Raw genomic sequence first — 15,421 nt, 5'->3', positions numbered from 1 at the left:
GTGTTCACAATGTTCTGCAACCATCACCACCGTCTAGTTCTAGAACATCTTCATCACCCTAAAAGGAAAGCCTGTACCCTTTAAGCAATCCCCATTTCCCTTTCCCTGGCCCCTAGCAACCACTAATCTGCTTTCTGTCTATATAGATTTGCCTATTCTGGACATTTTATATGAATGGAATCATATATTATGTGGCCTTTTGTGCCTGGCTTCTTTCTTCAGTAAAGATTTGATATAGATGATATGTCTGCTCTTCCAAAGCAACTCTTTATCGTTTGTCAAATCCCATAAATGTATAAGTAACACAGAGCAGTCATCCGTCTGGAAACCTCCAAGTGACATGGCCAGGTGAAAAATATGGAATACTGTAGAAAGGAGTCAGGAGTGTGGTTGCTATTACTGTGACTTGACCTGGGGTTTCAGGAAGTCTTCTTGAGCTGTGTTGGTTTGAGCCGGGCCTTGAGCCCTTTCCTGGAGGTCAGAGGTGACTGAGCTGTTGGCACAACTGGCTTTTCATCCCTGCTCATTCTCTTTCTAGTTGGAGGTCTCAGCATTTCAGGCTACTCCTCATTTAACAACCGTAGAACATTCTAGAGTGGGCTGAGTCCTGCAGGGGCATCCTGGAGGGTGGATTACATTGTCCACTGCACTGCAGAACCCTCACTGGTCCTTCCAGCAAACTCTGAGCCTGAGGACTCATGTAAAAATTGGATGTCCCAGGGTTCTCTATCTCGTGTTATGGAATTCCCAGGGGTTGGGGTATTGCACACCCACTATAAAAACAGCTGCTGGCAGCCCCTGTAGCACCCTGTGCTCGGCAGTGGTGACCACTCACCTGCCTCACAGGCTTGTGCAACCCTTCCTCATTGCTCCATTGAGTGGCCAAGGATCTTTCATCTCGGGGCTGTACCCTTTGCCCTTTACTTGTTGCTGCCTCTGGTGTCCAGGCATACCACTGCCTGAAGTTGGGTAACCCATCTGCCCAAAATCATGATTTTCAGTGTGCCATTTTCTGGCTAAGAACCTGTGATGCTGTCTTGGAGTCCAGACTCCTTTCTAGTTTTGGAGACCTTCTCTGTGTATACTGTGACCCTTCCTATTAATTGGGCTGTTCTCATTCTTCTCCCTGCTCCACGTCATCTCTTAGCAACTCCTCCCTGGGCTTGGAATGACTGACTGCCCTCTCCTTTTGCCCTGACCAGTCTAATTCTTCCTTTGAAGTTCACTCAAGGCTCAGTAGCTGCACGACGCCTCCCCAAACATTCTAGCAACTCTTGCTGCCTGCACTAAACTCACGTTGCAGTGAATACCACAGGATTTAGAGCTGGAAACATTTTTTTCTGAAGATTTTATCTCTTAGTCTCTCACCCCTCCCTAATCAGATGGTCAGCTCTCAGAGTAAGGGACAATAAAGTAAGCAGGTAGAGTGGGAAGGCACTGGCCTGTGAATCCGAAGGTTGGGTCATCTCTGGGTGCGCCACTTGCTGGCTGTGTTGTCTTGGAAAAGCCACTATCTTGAATTTCTGTTCTCATTCCTAAAACAAGTGGAGGATGAAGTAGGCATATTAGTTTTCTACTTGCTGCTATAACAAGTTACTACAGGTTGAATATCTTTTATCTGAAATGCTTAGGATCAAAAGTGTTTTGGATTTTGGATTTTTTTGGATTTTGGAATATGCATTATACTTACCAGTTCAGCATCCCAAACCCAAAAATCCAAAATTCTCCAATGAGCATTTCCTTTGAGTGTCATGTCAGCACTCAAAATGTTTTGATTTTGGACCATTTTAGATCTTGGATGTGGGATGCTCAACCTTACAGACTTAGTGTCTTAATGCAACACAAATTTATTCTCTTACAGTTCTGGGAGTCAGAAGTCCAAAATCTGCAGGGTTGCATTCCTTCCGTAGGCTCTAGGCGAGAATTTGTTTCCTTGTCTTTTCTACCTTCCAGAGGCCACCTGCATTCCTTGACTAATTGCCTCCTTCTCCATCTTCAAAGCACACCACTCCAGCCTCTGCTTTTGTTCTCCCATCTCTTCTCTGTGTCTTTCATACCTCCCTCTTTTCTGTGATAAGGACCCTATGATTACATTGAGGCTACCTGGATGATCCAGGATAATCTCCCCATCCCATGCAGTTATATCTGCAAAGCCTCTTTTGCTGTGTAAGGTAATTTATTCACAGGTTCTGGAGATTTGGACATAGATATCTTTGGGGACATTATTCTGTCTACAGTGGATTCATAGGTCACCCGTGTCTCTAACTTGCCATGAATCTAAAGACATTATTTTTTTCTACGTATTTAAGAGCTTAGCATGCACAGTGCTAGGCTCATCAACTTCTTGATAAGCTATATTATCTGCAAGGATTTCCTCTTCTAAGATTGTTTTTAGGGCTTCTAGGGCCTGATACAACTCAATAATAGAACGGTGAATGCAAACCTTAGGATTGTTCTGGTTTTCAGGCTTCCACTGACTGTGCTATTTACACATGAAAACTGTATGATGCCCTTCTACCCATCTTTGATGCTGTGCTTTGCAAATTTGAAAAGACCTTGAAGAATTTCATCTGTTTCACAGTAACAAGGGATAGCCTTTAAACAGCCTGTTAATTATACTGGTGATTCTGTCATATTTCTGGTGGTCTTTCCACAAAGTCCTGGATATTTCCAGGTCCTCTTGCATAAGTTGAGATACATGCGTTATTAGGTCTGGAAGCCAAACAGTCTTGGATACTAACCTAGCTAGTCTCATCTATAATTGCTACTTCATGTTAAATTTATGGTATTTCACAGCAATTTAGGTCAGCATTTTATATGGGAGTCATGTTATTTTTTTTCTCCTCTATCCTATTGAGTGGTTTCCACCTTGGATGACCACCACTTACAAAAGCAGTGAGAAAGCATTCATGAAATATATTTATGGTGGCTCTACTGTGTTCTCACCAGTGCTCAGCTCATTGTGCTGAAATAGGATTCTCCCATGGGTTGAATAACTGCCCCCCGCTTACAGTTTTAAGTTTGGACACTACTTTTAGTTGTCAAGTCCAAGAAATGCACAATGTGAGTCAAGCAAATCTGTAGCCTGCCTATTGAAGTTCTCTTTCCATTTTGTCTCCTAGATGCACCCACTGGGCCTATGTAATAACAATGACGAAGAGGACTTGTATGAATATGGCTGGGTAGGAGTGGTGAAGCTGGAACAGCCAGAATTGGACCCCAAACCATGCCTTACTGTCCTGGGCAAGGTAAGCACCAGGCCCTCTGGATCATTGCTGTTCTTGTTGGTATTTTCCACTCTTCCATTTCCCCAACTTCTCAAATAGTTGGTTATGGAGAAGAGCCATGCTGACACAGTGCTCCTTCCTAGGTGAAGTCATGTGAGTTGAGGACTGAGACGTGTCTTATAGCAGCCCATTGTGGGGTTTACAAGCTTAGGCTTTGAAGGGCACTGTCAGCCTCAGAGTTGGCTCTACCTCTTGTCCACTGTGGGGCCTTGGGCAAGTTGCTTCCCCTCAAGGAGTCTCAGTTTTTTGTCTGTGAAATGGGTCAGTAGGGGAGACACACAATACTTTATCTTGTACCCTTGGGGCTAGATGTTTCAGAATTCTGAAATTTTGGGGGGTTTAAAAAGGTATTAAAGTGCATATATTTTATATTAAGCAACCTCTGGGGGATCTGGGGCAGCACTCAGTAATCACGTTCATATTTGTGTAGCAAACCATATGGATATTCACATTAAGTGGTATAACTAAAATCTAAAGAGCCTCGTGTTAGTTCAGGGCAGCTTTACCTCCAAATGAGTTCAGGTCCATTAAGTTTTGCTGCCAAATAAGTTATGGAAAAACTTTTGGGTTTTAGAGCTTTTTTGGTTTCAGAATGGCAGACAGCAATTACAGTCCTGTATTAGAACTTACCTCATAGGGTGGTTAGAAGGTGAGAAGAGATGCAAACGCCTGCACAAGAGTAAGCTTCAGAAAACTGTCATTTGCTGCTGTCACCCCATTTAGAAGTACTAAAAAAGTCTTTTTAGCCAAAAGGGTCAACATTACTTCTGACTGCAGTATAACATAGAAATAAATTTACTTTGGAAAGCCATCCATCAAGAATCTTAAAACATGACATGTAAAGGCCTGTTTTTAAATTTTATCATTTTGTTAAAAGGAAAGGTTTAGAGGAAGTTATTTGAATTTTGGCTGGAGGAAAGATGGTATCTCCTAAGAATACTGTTATTGCCTGGATATTTTTCTGTATTCTTAAAAGCTGCTATTCTAGGTACTGTGGGGAGAAAGCTGGGGTAAAAATCATCCTAGTTCCTGACCTCCTGAGGCTCTCTTGGAAGATCCAGGCAGGTGAAGAGGTGGTTTTGATGCAAGCTGCTAGAAAGGGAAGCCTTTCCCACACTTGAAGAAATCCCCTTTGGTGTCTTCTCAAAGACCTTTGGTCCTGGGAACAGTCACAAGTCTAAATTGTGTGTAATTTTTGCATCCCCTTTGTCTTCTGAGCAGCTTCAGGTTACTTGTCAAATTCTCCTATCCTTTCGTTGAGGGAAAAAAAACCCACAGGAATTATTACCTGTTTGGTTTACAATTCACAAAGTTGAATCAAAGTGTTTTAGGTGGCTCAGGCCCTGATACTTCATCATTTAAATAGTTGGCCAGAGCTGCTGATGGTGGTAGGAGAGCAGCGACCCCCTTGAGAATTTTTTAGTGTTTTCCTAGGATAAGTGCCAGCTACATCCAAAGAGTAGGAACAGTGCTTTCCTTGTAGGTATTACGCTCCTAGTGTAATATTTTCTCCTGTGCTGAAACTGCTGCTATGCAGGGCTCAGCTCCTTGGCCTAATTTGCTTTGCTGCAGTCTAGTGGGGCTTCATCTCTGTGCCTGTTGTGTCTGTAAACGAGTTGGAACAGGGCTCACAGGGTCACCCTATTGTTCTCCCACGGGTTAGTGGTGGGGGCATTTGTTGAAGTCCCTCAGTGAAACCAGCTATTTCCTCCTCCTCTTGGAACAACCATGTAGTGGTTTTACTTGGAGTGTTTTGTATGGTTTGGCCTGCTGGCCTGTGAAGCCAGGGGGAGTAAAAACCCTAGACGTATATTGAATCATTAAGTACTTCTTGAGTTTATTCATTCACTAAATATTTATTGAATGCAGGGGCCCAGAAGCTAAGCACGTGGCTCTGCTTGCTTGTAAGCCACAACCCCCAGTGTTTCTGTCTGGAAAGGCTGTGCAGTTGTAGGTGGCATTTGCATAGAGTTAGTTATTGCAATTTGGCTTAGAGTTTATACCTGAGTGAAATCATTAGCAAAAAAGCTTGAACCAGAGAAAGTAAGACAGTTTCACATTGGTTTAAAACCTGCGTTGGTATAGGAGGTGAGATGAGTCAGACCCCCCGTCCTCTCATCTTTGTGTTAGAGTGTGGTTGTTCTCAGCTTCAGTTTCATTAACTTTGCTGTGTTTTCTTTTTTTCTGAGCCCCCAAGAGCAGTAGCAAAAGTCTAAGGTAAAGGAAGGCAAAGTGATCCTCACCGGCAGCTCAGTCCCCTGCATATAGCAGAATCTTCCATCCATTTCTTGGCTCTTGGCTGTGGCCAGAAGAGGTGGCCAGTGGAGAGACGCACAAAAGGCAAAGGAAGAAACCACAGACAAGCCAATGTGGGGGTGTGGGGGACTCTTCCGTGTCAACGTTGAGACTTGTTAAAAACCATAGAAGGGAGGACTCTCAGCCTCAGCCAAGTCAGGCGTTCAGAAAAGCCTCTGGGAGAATAGGAGAAGGCTAAACACGGACCCCTCTCTCTCCCCATCACCCACCCTCCTCACCCACCTGCCCACAGAAAATGCCACAGGGCGAAGCCTTGAAATAAGAAAGGAATGTCCTAAATTAAAAAAAAAAGTAAATGCCTCTCCAGGAGTTCAAATAAAGTTTCATTTTAAAAGCAGAAGACATAAACTCATCACCCTGGTTTATTACTGAGCTCTTTTGAACTCCTCAGAAAAGAACACTATAAACTCATGAGAGAGAAATGATTTACGATCCCCTCCATCTAATCTGTAGGAGGGGCAGGGGAGGGTGCAGGCAGGAGGGTAGCTAGGGAGGCAGAGTTGGGGTGAGGGCAAGCCCCCATAGGGAAGCAGCAGGCCAGGGCGCTGGGCCAGGCCCTACCTCAGATCAGGCGTGGGGCAAATCTCTTCAGCTTTCTGAGCCTCTCTTTTTCACTTAATGTAAAGAGGCTGTTCAGGGTTCCTTGCTCTTCTGATATTTTGGGCTTCTGTATTCTATTTAAAATCTTTCCTTGATAATCCAGTTTTGGGAGATCCTAGGTACAGCACTGAAAGACAGACTCTCTTACCTATAACAGTTCAAGTCCTAGGAAATTAGGATAAAATTGACATTTCTGAGCAGCTTGCTATTGAAAATAAAGGTCTCAAACCATCCCCAAAGTGCAGGAGTCTGTGTTTATGTCCCAGGCATTTTAACCCTTCAATTGAATCTGTGTTTATTAAGTATCTTATGTGGCTGCTAAGAAATCTGAAGGTTAACTTTAATAACTTTGGCTCCTATGACCTGTCAACCTCATGGACAGTCTCATGGCAGGGAATACACGAGATGTGCTGGAGTTTCTAGCAAAGCCCACCTGGCCCCAATTCGATAACTGGAGGCAGAATAAACCCTCCCCACTCCCACCCACTCCCAGTGGGGATGGATTCTTAGGGAGGGTTTTGAATGACAGTGTGGTCAACAAGCATGGACTTGGTTCTTTCCAGTGCTTAAGAGGACAGTGTGAGAAAGTTAATCAAAAAACAAGAAAGGCTGGGAATTCCACATCACAGAGACCCAGACTTGGCTAAGTGACCTCAGAAATGTTACTTCAGTTCTCCGTGCCTTACACTCCTCATTTGTGAAATAGGGCCAATGCTGCCTTTATCATTGCTGTGGGGGGTTCTGCGAGGTGTTTGTGGAGCACTTAGCACAGAGCCTGGCTCATGGCAAATGACCAGTGAGAGTGAAAGCAGCCATCAGGTGTTGGGTGCTTGCTGAGTGCTAAGAGCTTTAAATACAGCATCTCCTTTAATTGTTAGACTGAGTCTAAGATCCTGCCCAGATTCCTGTTTTATGTAAAGCAAATCGAGTCCCAGAGAGATTCTGCATATAACCTAAGATCGAACCACTCACAAGAGCCAAGATCTGAAATGAGACCGTTCGCTATTTCACCAATACTGGTTTCTTCTCTTTGCCTCATTTTGTCTTCGCCAGTTTTTCTAGATAAAAATCAGATGTTTTTCAGTAGTCACAGGCTTGGTTAAGACTGTTAGTTTTCACGTAATAGAAACCCAGCTTGAGCTCTGTCTAGTGGAAAGGGGAATTTGCTCTGAGGATCCTGGGCTGTGTCATGGAACCCATGGCAGGGTGCTGCTGCTCTTCCAAAACAGCTACTTCCAGGGCTTGGATGCCAGCAGTCCCCTCCCCAAGTCTTCTCTGTGCACCTGCTTTATTCCCCCCACCCGCTTCTTGGTGGGAGATGCAGCCCCAACCCCCCAATATTCCTGGGCCTGAAACTCTCTTGATTTTGAGTCTAAAAGGTCCCAGAAAAGGAATTCATTGGTATATCTTAGATCAGGTGCTCATTTTTAGTCTGTGCTCCCAGGCTGGGGACACAGTGGAGTGTAGATTCTCCTGCCCCGCCATGTGTGGAGAGCAGGAAGAAGATGTGTTCTCCAGAAGAGAGGTGGTGGGGGTTAATGCTGGGCTGCCAGCCCAAGGCAGGCCCCTGCAGTCACCAAGTCATGTATGTGCTCACAAGCTGGTGGGTGATGTCCTCAGTTTATTCTGAGTCATTCAGAGAGGGTCCAGTTGGCAGGAACTCTTGGTTCTTGTGTGCTATGTAGAGTCAGATCCTCTTTTTTTTTTTTTGGCTGCTGGCCAGTGTGGGGATCCAAACCCTTGACCTCAGTGTCATAACACCGTGCTCTAACCAACTAGATCCTTTTCTTGCCCGGAACACAGACAGTGATTGTGTCAAGTGAGGAGAATTGGATCCATATGGACTGGAGGGGTTGGGTGAGTTTTACAGAGAGGGGCTGTGTGAGACAGAGCTACAGGGAGAGTATGAGACGGGGTGGGGTGGGAGAAGAGTCTCCAGAATGGGGCAGAAAGAAAGGGAGCAAGAGGTTCTTCAAGGCTCATTGAAAGTTGCTGGGGAAGGAAGAGACTTTCAAGTTAAGGAGTCTGGTCTTCATTCTATAGGTTGCTGAGAGCCAAAGAAGGTTTCTGATGAGAGCACTAGTGTCATAGGACCAGCACCCTGGGAATGTTCACTTGGCATTGAACCTAGGCCAGTTGGAGAGGGAGGATCAGGTTACCCCGATACTGGGTGTTTTGGACTGAGTGGGCCCAGACATCATTTCTTTTAAATGCTTTGGTGAGGCTCAAGCCAGAGAAATGCTGAGGACACCTTCTATTTGCTTTCTGTCCTTTCTCTGTTTTCACATTTAGGCAAATGTGAAATGTAGAAGCAGCTAGCTCAACAGCATAGCAAGGTGGAAAACCACTATGTTGTGAGGCAGGAGAGCTGGTTTGTAATCCCCGCTCTTCTGATAAGCAGTGGGAAACCAAGGTACGAGGGGTTGATGGAGGGTTGAACCCCTATGTTCAGCTCACCAACCCATGTCCAGCCCTCAGAGTGTCTTGAAGAACGAATAAAAACCCTGGTAACCAAAAGAGTCAAAGGAAATTTCACTCTTCCAGGATGGTTGGGGGAGGAGGGTAAGACTTGGGTTTAGACATCAGACTAACCTGGGTAAACCCTAGTTCCAACCTCTCTAAGCCCTGTGCGTTCTGGCTGCCACTTAACTCCTCTGATGTTTCCCTCCTTAAATGGGAACAGTACCTAAAGGAGATGGTGTATGTTAAATTAAGTATTGATCATTGTCCTTGGCACAAACGAAAGCACTGAAAGTAGCAACTCTTACTGTCCAGCTTCTCTTCCTCTCTTCTTCCTTCCCTTATTATTCTTTAGTTACTATTAGCATTCAAAGCAGTATTACTTAAGTAGTCAAAATCAGAGAGACAAAAAGTAGAATGGTGGCTGCCAGGGGCTGGGGAAAGAGGGGAATGGGGAGTTGTTATTTAATGAATACAGAGCTTCAGTTTGGGAAGATGAAAAAGTTCTAGAGATGGATGATGGGTCATGGTTGGACAACAAGGTGAATGTACTTCACGCCAATAAACAGTTCTGTCATGAACTGTCAGGGAACCCTTAGGGATCCTCAAGGTCCTTTCCAGGGTCCGCAATATCAAAACTGTTTTTATAATAATATTAAAATGGCATGTGCATTTTCTGCTGTCATTCTCTCACAAGTACATGGTAGAGGTTTCCAGGGGCATCATTATGTGTGGTGACTTCATCACTCCGACAACTAATAGAATGTGTGCGTGCATATTCTGTGTTTTCAATTTTTCTCAGTTTTATTTCCTAATATGGTAAAGATCAGTGGCTATAACACACATAAACAGAAGTTCTTTGGGGTTCTAAATCATTTTTGAGAATGTGAAGAGACCTAAAATTTGATTTCACAAAACTGGCATTACATCCTGCTGTAATAAGATTATCTCATGGAGCTTGGCTGAGTTGGAGAAACCCTTTTATAAAGTTAGTGGAAATGAGCAGAAACTAGAGGACAATACAGGAAATAAAGGTGAATATGTTGGCATGAAATGATTTTGTTCTACAGTACTGGAGCCAAAAGAGTACTGGTTCTGTAGTGTTTGTGATTTGAATTAAACCAATGGCTAGCTGTTTTCCACAAATAACAACAAATAACCAGACAATGAATTTGAAGAACATAGTGAAAAAGATCTTAATGTCTTTGAGGCTTGCATTGGGATATAACCTTTAGCCTTGACCTAGAACAGGACCTACCTTTTCTTGAGGTAGGAACTTGGGTAAGGCTATGGCTCATTGCCATGGCATCCCTGGAAGCACTCTACGTAATTGTTTGTTTGGGACACTTACCTGTATCATACCTTTCTGGGTCCTCTTACCACAGTGGTTCTCAACAGGGGGCAATTTTCTACCCCCCGGTGACATTTTGCAGTGTCTGGAGACAATTTAATCTTCAGACAAAATGTCAGGTGTTGGGGGTACTAGCATCTAGTGGGTAAAGGCCAGGGTTGCTGCTCAGTACCCTACAGAGCAAGGACAACCCCCACCACAAGGAATAATCCAGCTCCATAAATATATAACATATACAACTATTATTTGTCAACTAAAAATTAAAAAAGAATAATCCAGCCTCAATGTCAATAATGTCAAGGTGGAGAAACCCTGTTTATTGTGACATACAAACTTTCTCTCCCTAAAAAGACCTAGATTCTACTTCTTCCTCCTTCATTCCCTTCTCTACTCCATGACCTTCTTTGTAATGACAGATTCATAGAAGCCTTGGTGCTGCATTCTGTTGAGTGAATGGTAAGCATCAAGTCACATTCGTGATTCTATGTGAGGAGTGCAGGGATCCTAGGCCTTAAAGCCAAACAGTTTTGGTATAGAAGCCTTGGTGCTGCATTCTGTTGAGTGAATGGTAAGCATCAAGTCACATTCGTGATTCCATGTGAGGAGTGCAGGGATCCTAGGCCTTAAAGCCAAACAGTTTTGGTACAAATGATAGTTCTACTCAGTAGAAGCTGGATAACTTTGGGCAAGTTAACCTCTCTTTGCCTCCATTTCTCCTCATCTGTAAAGAGAGTTGTGACTATTGAAAAGAAAAAAGAAAAAAAAAAGGTATGTCAAGTTCTTGGAATATGTGAATACCCAACAAATAACAATTTTTTCCACCAAATAACAATTTTCTCCCCCTTCTAAACATACTCCTACAAAGTGAATGGAAGCCCTTTTTCTAAAGTTAAGATGAGGTGGGTTTCTTGTTCAGGAAGAAGTTTGGAAGACTCTTCAGATTTATTTTAAGGAGCACTTGGGTAAATATCTCCCATATTTGGTTAAAAAGGAAATCAAGAAAGGAACTTAGTAAAAGAAATTAGCTCAGGAGGAAAAGATTGGCATGTATGAATGGAAAAACTCAGGGAATACCACTTCTGAGGTCACATGTCTGATTTGAAAGTCACAGTCTTAGGCTAATCCTCGTTAGTATAGTGGTGAGTATCCCCGCCTGTCACGCGGGAGACCGGGGTTCGATTCCCCGATGGGGAGGCATGTGTCTTTGGGCCGGCCCGGTGGCGCACTGCTTAAGTGCGCCGCTTGGGAAGCGCGGTGGCGCTCCCGCCGAGGGTTTGGATCCCACATACAGACCGGTTCCCGCGAGGCGTGGGAGCAACACCGAGGGCTGCGATCCCGTTGCCGGTCCCGGTCCGGTACGGGGGCGACACTGAGGGTTGCGATCCGTTGCCGGACACGGAAAAAGACAAAAAAAAAAAAAAAAGAAAGTCACAGTCTTTTAATTTGATGCTTTTCATCTGCACCTAAATGTTTGAGGAACCTGTTGGTTAAAAGGCTATATTAAGCACAATACCTTTTTTTTTTTTTTTTTACTAGATCAGAGACATGTTCAGCTATAAAAAGCTAACTGAAACCATTCTTTGAAATCCACTGGGAGGCTAAGGGAGTTTGAAGATAGTGTGAGTGAGCTGAACAAACAACGTGTCTGTGCCCATCCATTGAACCAGGCTCTTAGCAGAGCAAGGGCCACAGATGAAGCTATCCCAGAAAACTATGTGTGATAGGCCATTTTTGAAAAGCCCATAAAATAACTACTGAACTTGTCTGCTTTTGAGAGGCCATTTTGAAAAGAAGTTAGAACCTAATATATTGTCATCATAATATATAAAGTGCCAGTACCAGGTCAGTTCACCAAAATCTATCATACCTGGAGACAAGCCCAAAAGTCCCATCCACTCTCCATTCTTAAATAGAGGGGCTTTGCACACACCTGGCCATGGGCATGTGTTAACCCAGCTGAGCAACCGGCTGTCACTCGAGTTTTGTTTCTGGCCATGTTCGTGGGCATTTCAGGTTGTGGGAGGTGCCTTGAGAATGACTGTGTGTGATTGGTGTTCTGTCTACCAGGCCCCTGGAAAACCTAGACATTTCTGGAGTACTCCTGTCCCCCTCATTGTACTTGTATAGCACCTGTGCAGGAGAGTTCCATACCTCGCACCTGGGCATAGATTCCCTCACTGGAAGCAGTGGTAGGAGGACATCTGAGAGAGCCTGTCTGCTAGCCTTGGTCACAAGACCTTCTCAGACTCCAGACAAATGCAGTTTCTTTTCCTTGTTCTGTCTTTTGTGTTTGCTTCCTTTCCAAAGCATCATATTTTATTTGATAAAAGGTACAGGGGATCATCATGCCTTGGAGATCTTATTTTCCAAATTAGACTGTGTGATCTTATTTTCCAAATTAGACTGGACTGTGTGGCCTGACTAATGCTTTTTGTGCTGCATCTTAAGTTTGAGGCAGTCTAAACAATTCCTTTGGGGTACTGAAATAGTTTAAATTCTGCATCACTTTTGCTAGTTACAAAAATAATAAAAGTTTCAACACATTCCAATTGTTCTAAGCACTATTGGATTAGATAAAGTTCTAGTCAGCCTAAAGAGCTTGGGTTATTTCTTGTGCTGCGTAAAGGTACTTCCCCTTCACTAACCTATTGCTACAGATTTTCACAAATATATCAACTCTTAAATGGCCCTCAGAGAAAAGAATGTGGAATATGCAAGGAACTTTCGTTACTTTGGCTTGATTTTTAGAAATCGAATTTTAAATTGTTTAGTTTTAAACGCCTTCTTTTTCATCTATTTGTAAACATAATAGATTGGTTTTTTAAAAATCAGTTATTTTCTTAGTGTTTTACTATTTTTTAAGCTTTAATTGATAAAATCTTAACATTTTTTACAACCTCTAATTTTAAAAGTATACCCAAAATTTATCATGTCAACTCATTTAACTTTTTCAGTTACTATCAGAAATTTTCTGTTCTCTTTGTCTTTTTTATTTTTAAGTATTTAAGCAGTATAATAATTTATACCACCTTTATATTACTAGTGCCAAGAACAATGTGTGGCTCATATAGCAGGCACTCAGTAAATATCTGTTGTAAAACAATTAATTATGGAGAGTTTGAAAAAAAAAGGAAAAAGACCACCATTAATTCTACTCCCTTAATACAGTATTATTGATTTTGGTTTATTCCTTTTAAGTCTTCTTCCCTGAGCCAGCTTTCTAAGGTAATTATTAGAGGTATAAATGTCAATTCTGCCTTTTCAAACTTAATAATATATCCTAGTCATTTTACCAATTTACTATAATTTTCATAACCTATTATTTTAATGGTTATATAACATAATAGAATATATCATGATTTAGTTGATCATTCCCCTAGGGTTCAATAATTAGACTACTTCTGTTTTATTTTTAACCCTTATAAGTAAACCAAACAAATCTTTCTTTATACAGGATAGGCTTTTTTTTTTTTCTCTTCAATTATTCCCTTAAGGTAGTATTCCATGAGGAGATTATAGGTCAAAGAATACAAACTTTTTAAATGACTCTTAATGTAAATAGTTATAAATTGCTGTTCAAGGAAGTTTCCTCAGTTTACCCTGCCACTAGTGAGGTAGGAACGAACCGTTTTTCACAGAAACAACTCTAACAATGACTATTATTGTTAATACGTTTCTTTTACTAATTTGAAAGATTAAAAAATAGTATTTCAATATTTTCATTTGCATTTCTTTGATTATTAGCAAATATTAAATTGAAAGCATTTTCCATTTTTTTTTTTTTTTTTTTTTTTTTTTTTTGTCTTTTTCGGGACCGGTAAGGGGAACGCAACCCTTGGTGTGGTGTCGCCCACCCCGCGCTCAGCCAGTGAGCGCACCGGCCATTCCCATATAGGATCCGAACCCGCGGCGGGAGCATCGCTGCACTCCCAGCGCTCCCAGCGCCGCACTCTCCCGAGTGCACCACAGGCTCGGCCTGGAATGTTTTTTAACTGGCCCTTTTATGTACTTGGTTTTTGTTTGTTTAACTTTCTCGATGTGTAGAAATTTGAAATTTTTACATAGTCATCATTCCTTCCTAATTTCTTCTGTTGTTTCTAAGCTTAATTATTCTATTCCCTCTCTTAGAGACTCTTAGAATCAGCTTTCCCTTTTCAACTTTTTCTGTGGTCATCGTTTTTCTTTTAACATATTACATTTTTAAATCACTCAAGATTTATTTTTATGTGTAATATCAGGAGTGGCTAAGTAGAATCTCTTTCTCCCAAAGTTCTCCCCACCACCCTTTAATTCATTTTCAATTCATACATAAAATGAATTTTATGTATTCCCCTCCTTTTTAAAAATAATATATTCTGTTCTACTATATTCTACTCTAGGATCATACCCTGCATTATCTACTGTCAAATTCTGTATCCCTGTTTGGACTAGTACCACACTTTTAATTTTTACTGTTTTAAAGTATATTTCCAGAGCTGAGTGAACTGTGCTTGTAAGCACATTTAAAAGCATTCATCTGTTAAGAAACAAAGCATTCTTTAGACCAGGGAATCCCCATTAATCCTCATCTTCCCCCACCCAATACATCATATCCCTGCCCCAACTCTGTCAGCGTGGGGAGTTGCTTTTAGAATCTGTGTTCATTACCATAAATGCCATATTCAAGTTTTATTTATTTATTTATTTTCTGACCGGTAAGGGGATCGAAACCCTCGGCAAGGTGTGGTCTGCACCACACTCAGCCAGTGAGCACACCAGCCATCCCTATATAGGATCCAAACCCGCGGCCTCGGCGCTATCAGCACCACACTCTCCCAAGTGAGCCACGGGGCCAGCCCTCAAGTTTTATTTCACTCCAGCACATGTGTGCTCACACACACACTTACTGTTTTTTAACATTGGAAGGGTATACTGTGGTTAAAATCAACCACAAAACCTATTTCAACTTCAGGTTGCCCAAGATTGTTTCATCACCAAAACTTTTCTACCATTTCTTTTCTGGAAATATGTTTTTAGATGGTTGGACTCTATATAGAAACAGAACAGAAAGGACTGATCGGATTGTTCCTATGTGAAATCTTTTTGTTGTTGTTACATGTACAGTGGTTTTTAGTACATTCATAGAATTGTGCAACCATCACCACAATCAGTTTTAGAACATTTTCATGTTCTTCATATATTCTAGATACAAGTTCCTTCTCAGATAGATGAACATTTTCATCACCCCCAAAAGAAACCCCTTACCCTTTAGCAGTCAAACCCTCTTTCCAATTTCCCCTCAACCTTAGACAATTACTAATCTAATTTCTGTCTCTATTGATTTGCCTATTCTGGACATTTCATATAAATGGAATCAAACAATATGTGGTCTTTTACCCCATATCAGCCAGCTGCCCCCCCCCCCCCC

General features: G+C 42.2%; 1 protein-coding gene and 1 non-coding gene across 2 annotated transcripts in view; both read left to right on the top strand.

Annotated features, from left to right (window-relative positions):
• Positions 1-1,055: 1,055 nt before the first annotated feature.
• The window catches only part of ZNRF3 (zinc and ring finger 3), a 57,815-nt gene continuing 43,449 nt past the window's right edge, over positions 1,056-15,421 (top strand). The window contains exons 1-2 of the mRNA XM_008569827.1: positions 1,056-1,079; positions 3,123-3,248. Of these exons, the coding sequence (XP_008568049.1) occupies positions 3,123-3,248 (126 nt within the window). The 5' untranslated portion in view covers positions 1,056-1,079. The remainder of the gene's footprint in view (positions 1,080-3,122; positions 3,249-15,421) is intronic.
• Positions 11,137-11,208, top strand: TRNAD-GUC. The gene has a single exon. It is a non-coding gene; the product is annotated as a tRNA-Asp (tRNA).

This window comes from Galeopterus variegatus, unplaced genomic scaffold (genome assembly GCF_000696425.1).
Source record: "Galeopterus variegatus unplaced genomic scaffold, G_variegatus-3.0.2 Scaffold535, whole genome shotgun sequence".
In the NCBI taxonomy this organism is placed as follows: Eukaryota; Metazoa; Chordata; class Mammalia; order Dermoptera; family Cynocephalidae; genus Galeopterus; species Galeopterus variegatus.
The sequence above is the reverse complement of the archived record's forward strand: the minus strand, read 5'-3'. Positions and strand labels throughout refer to the sequence as shown.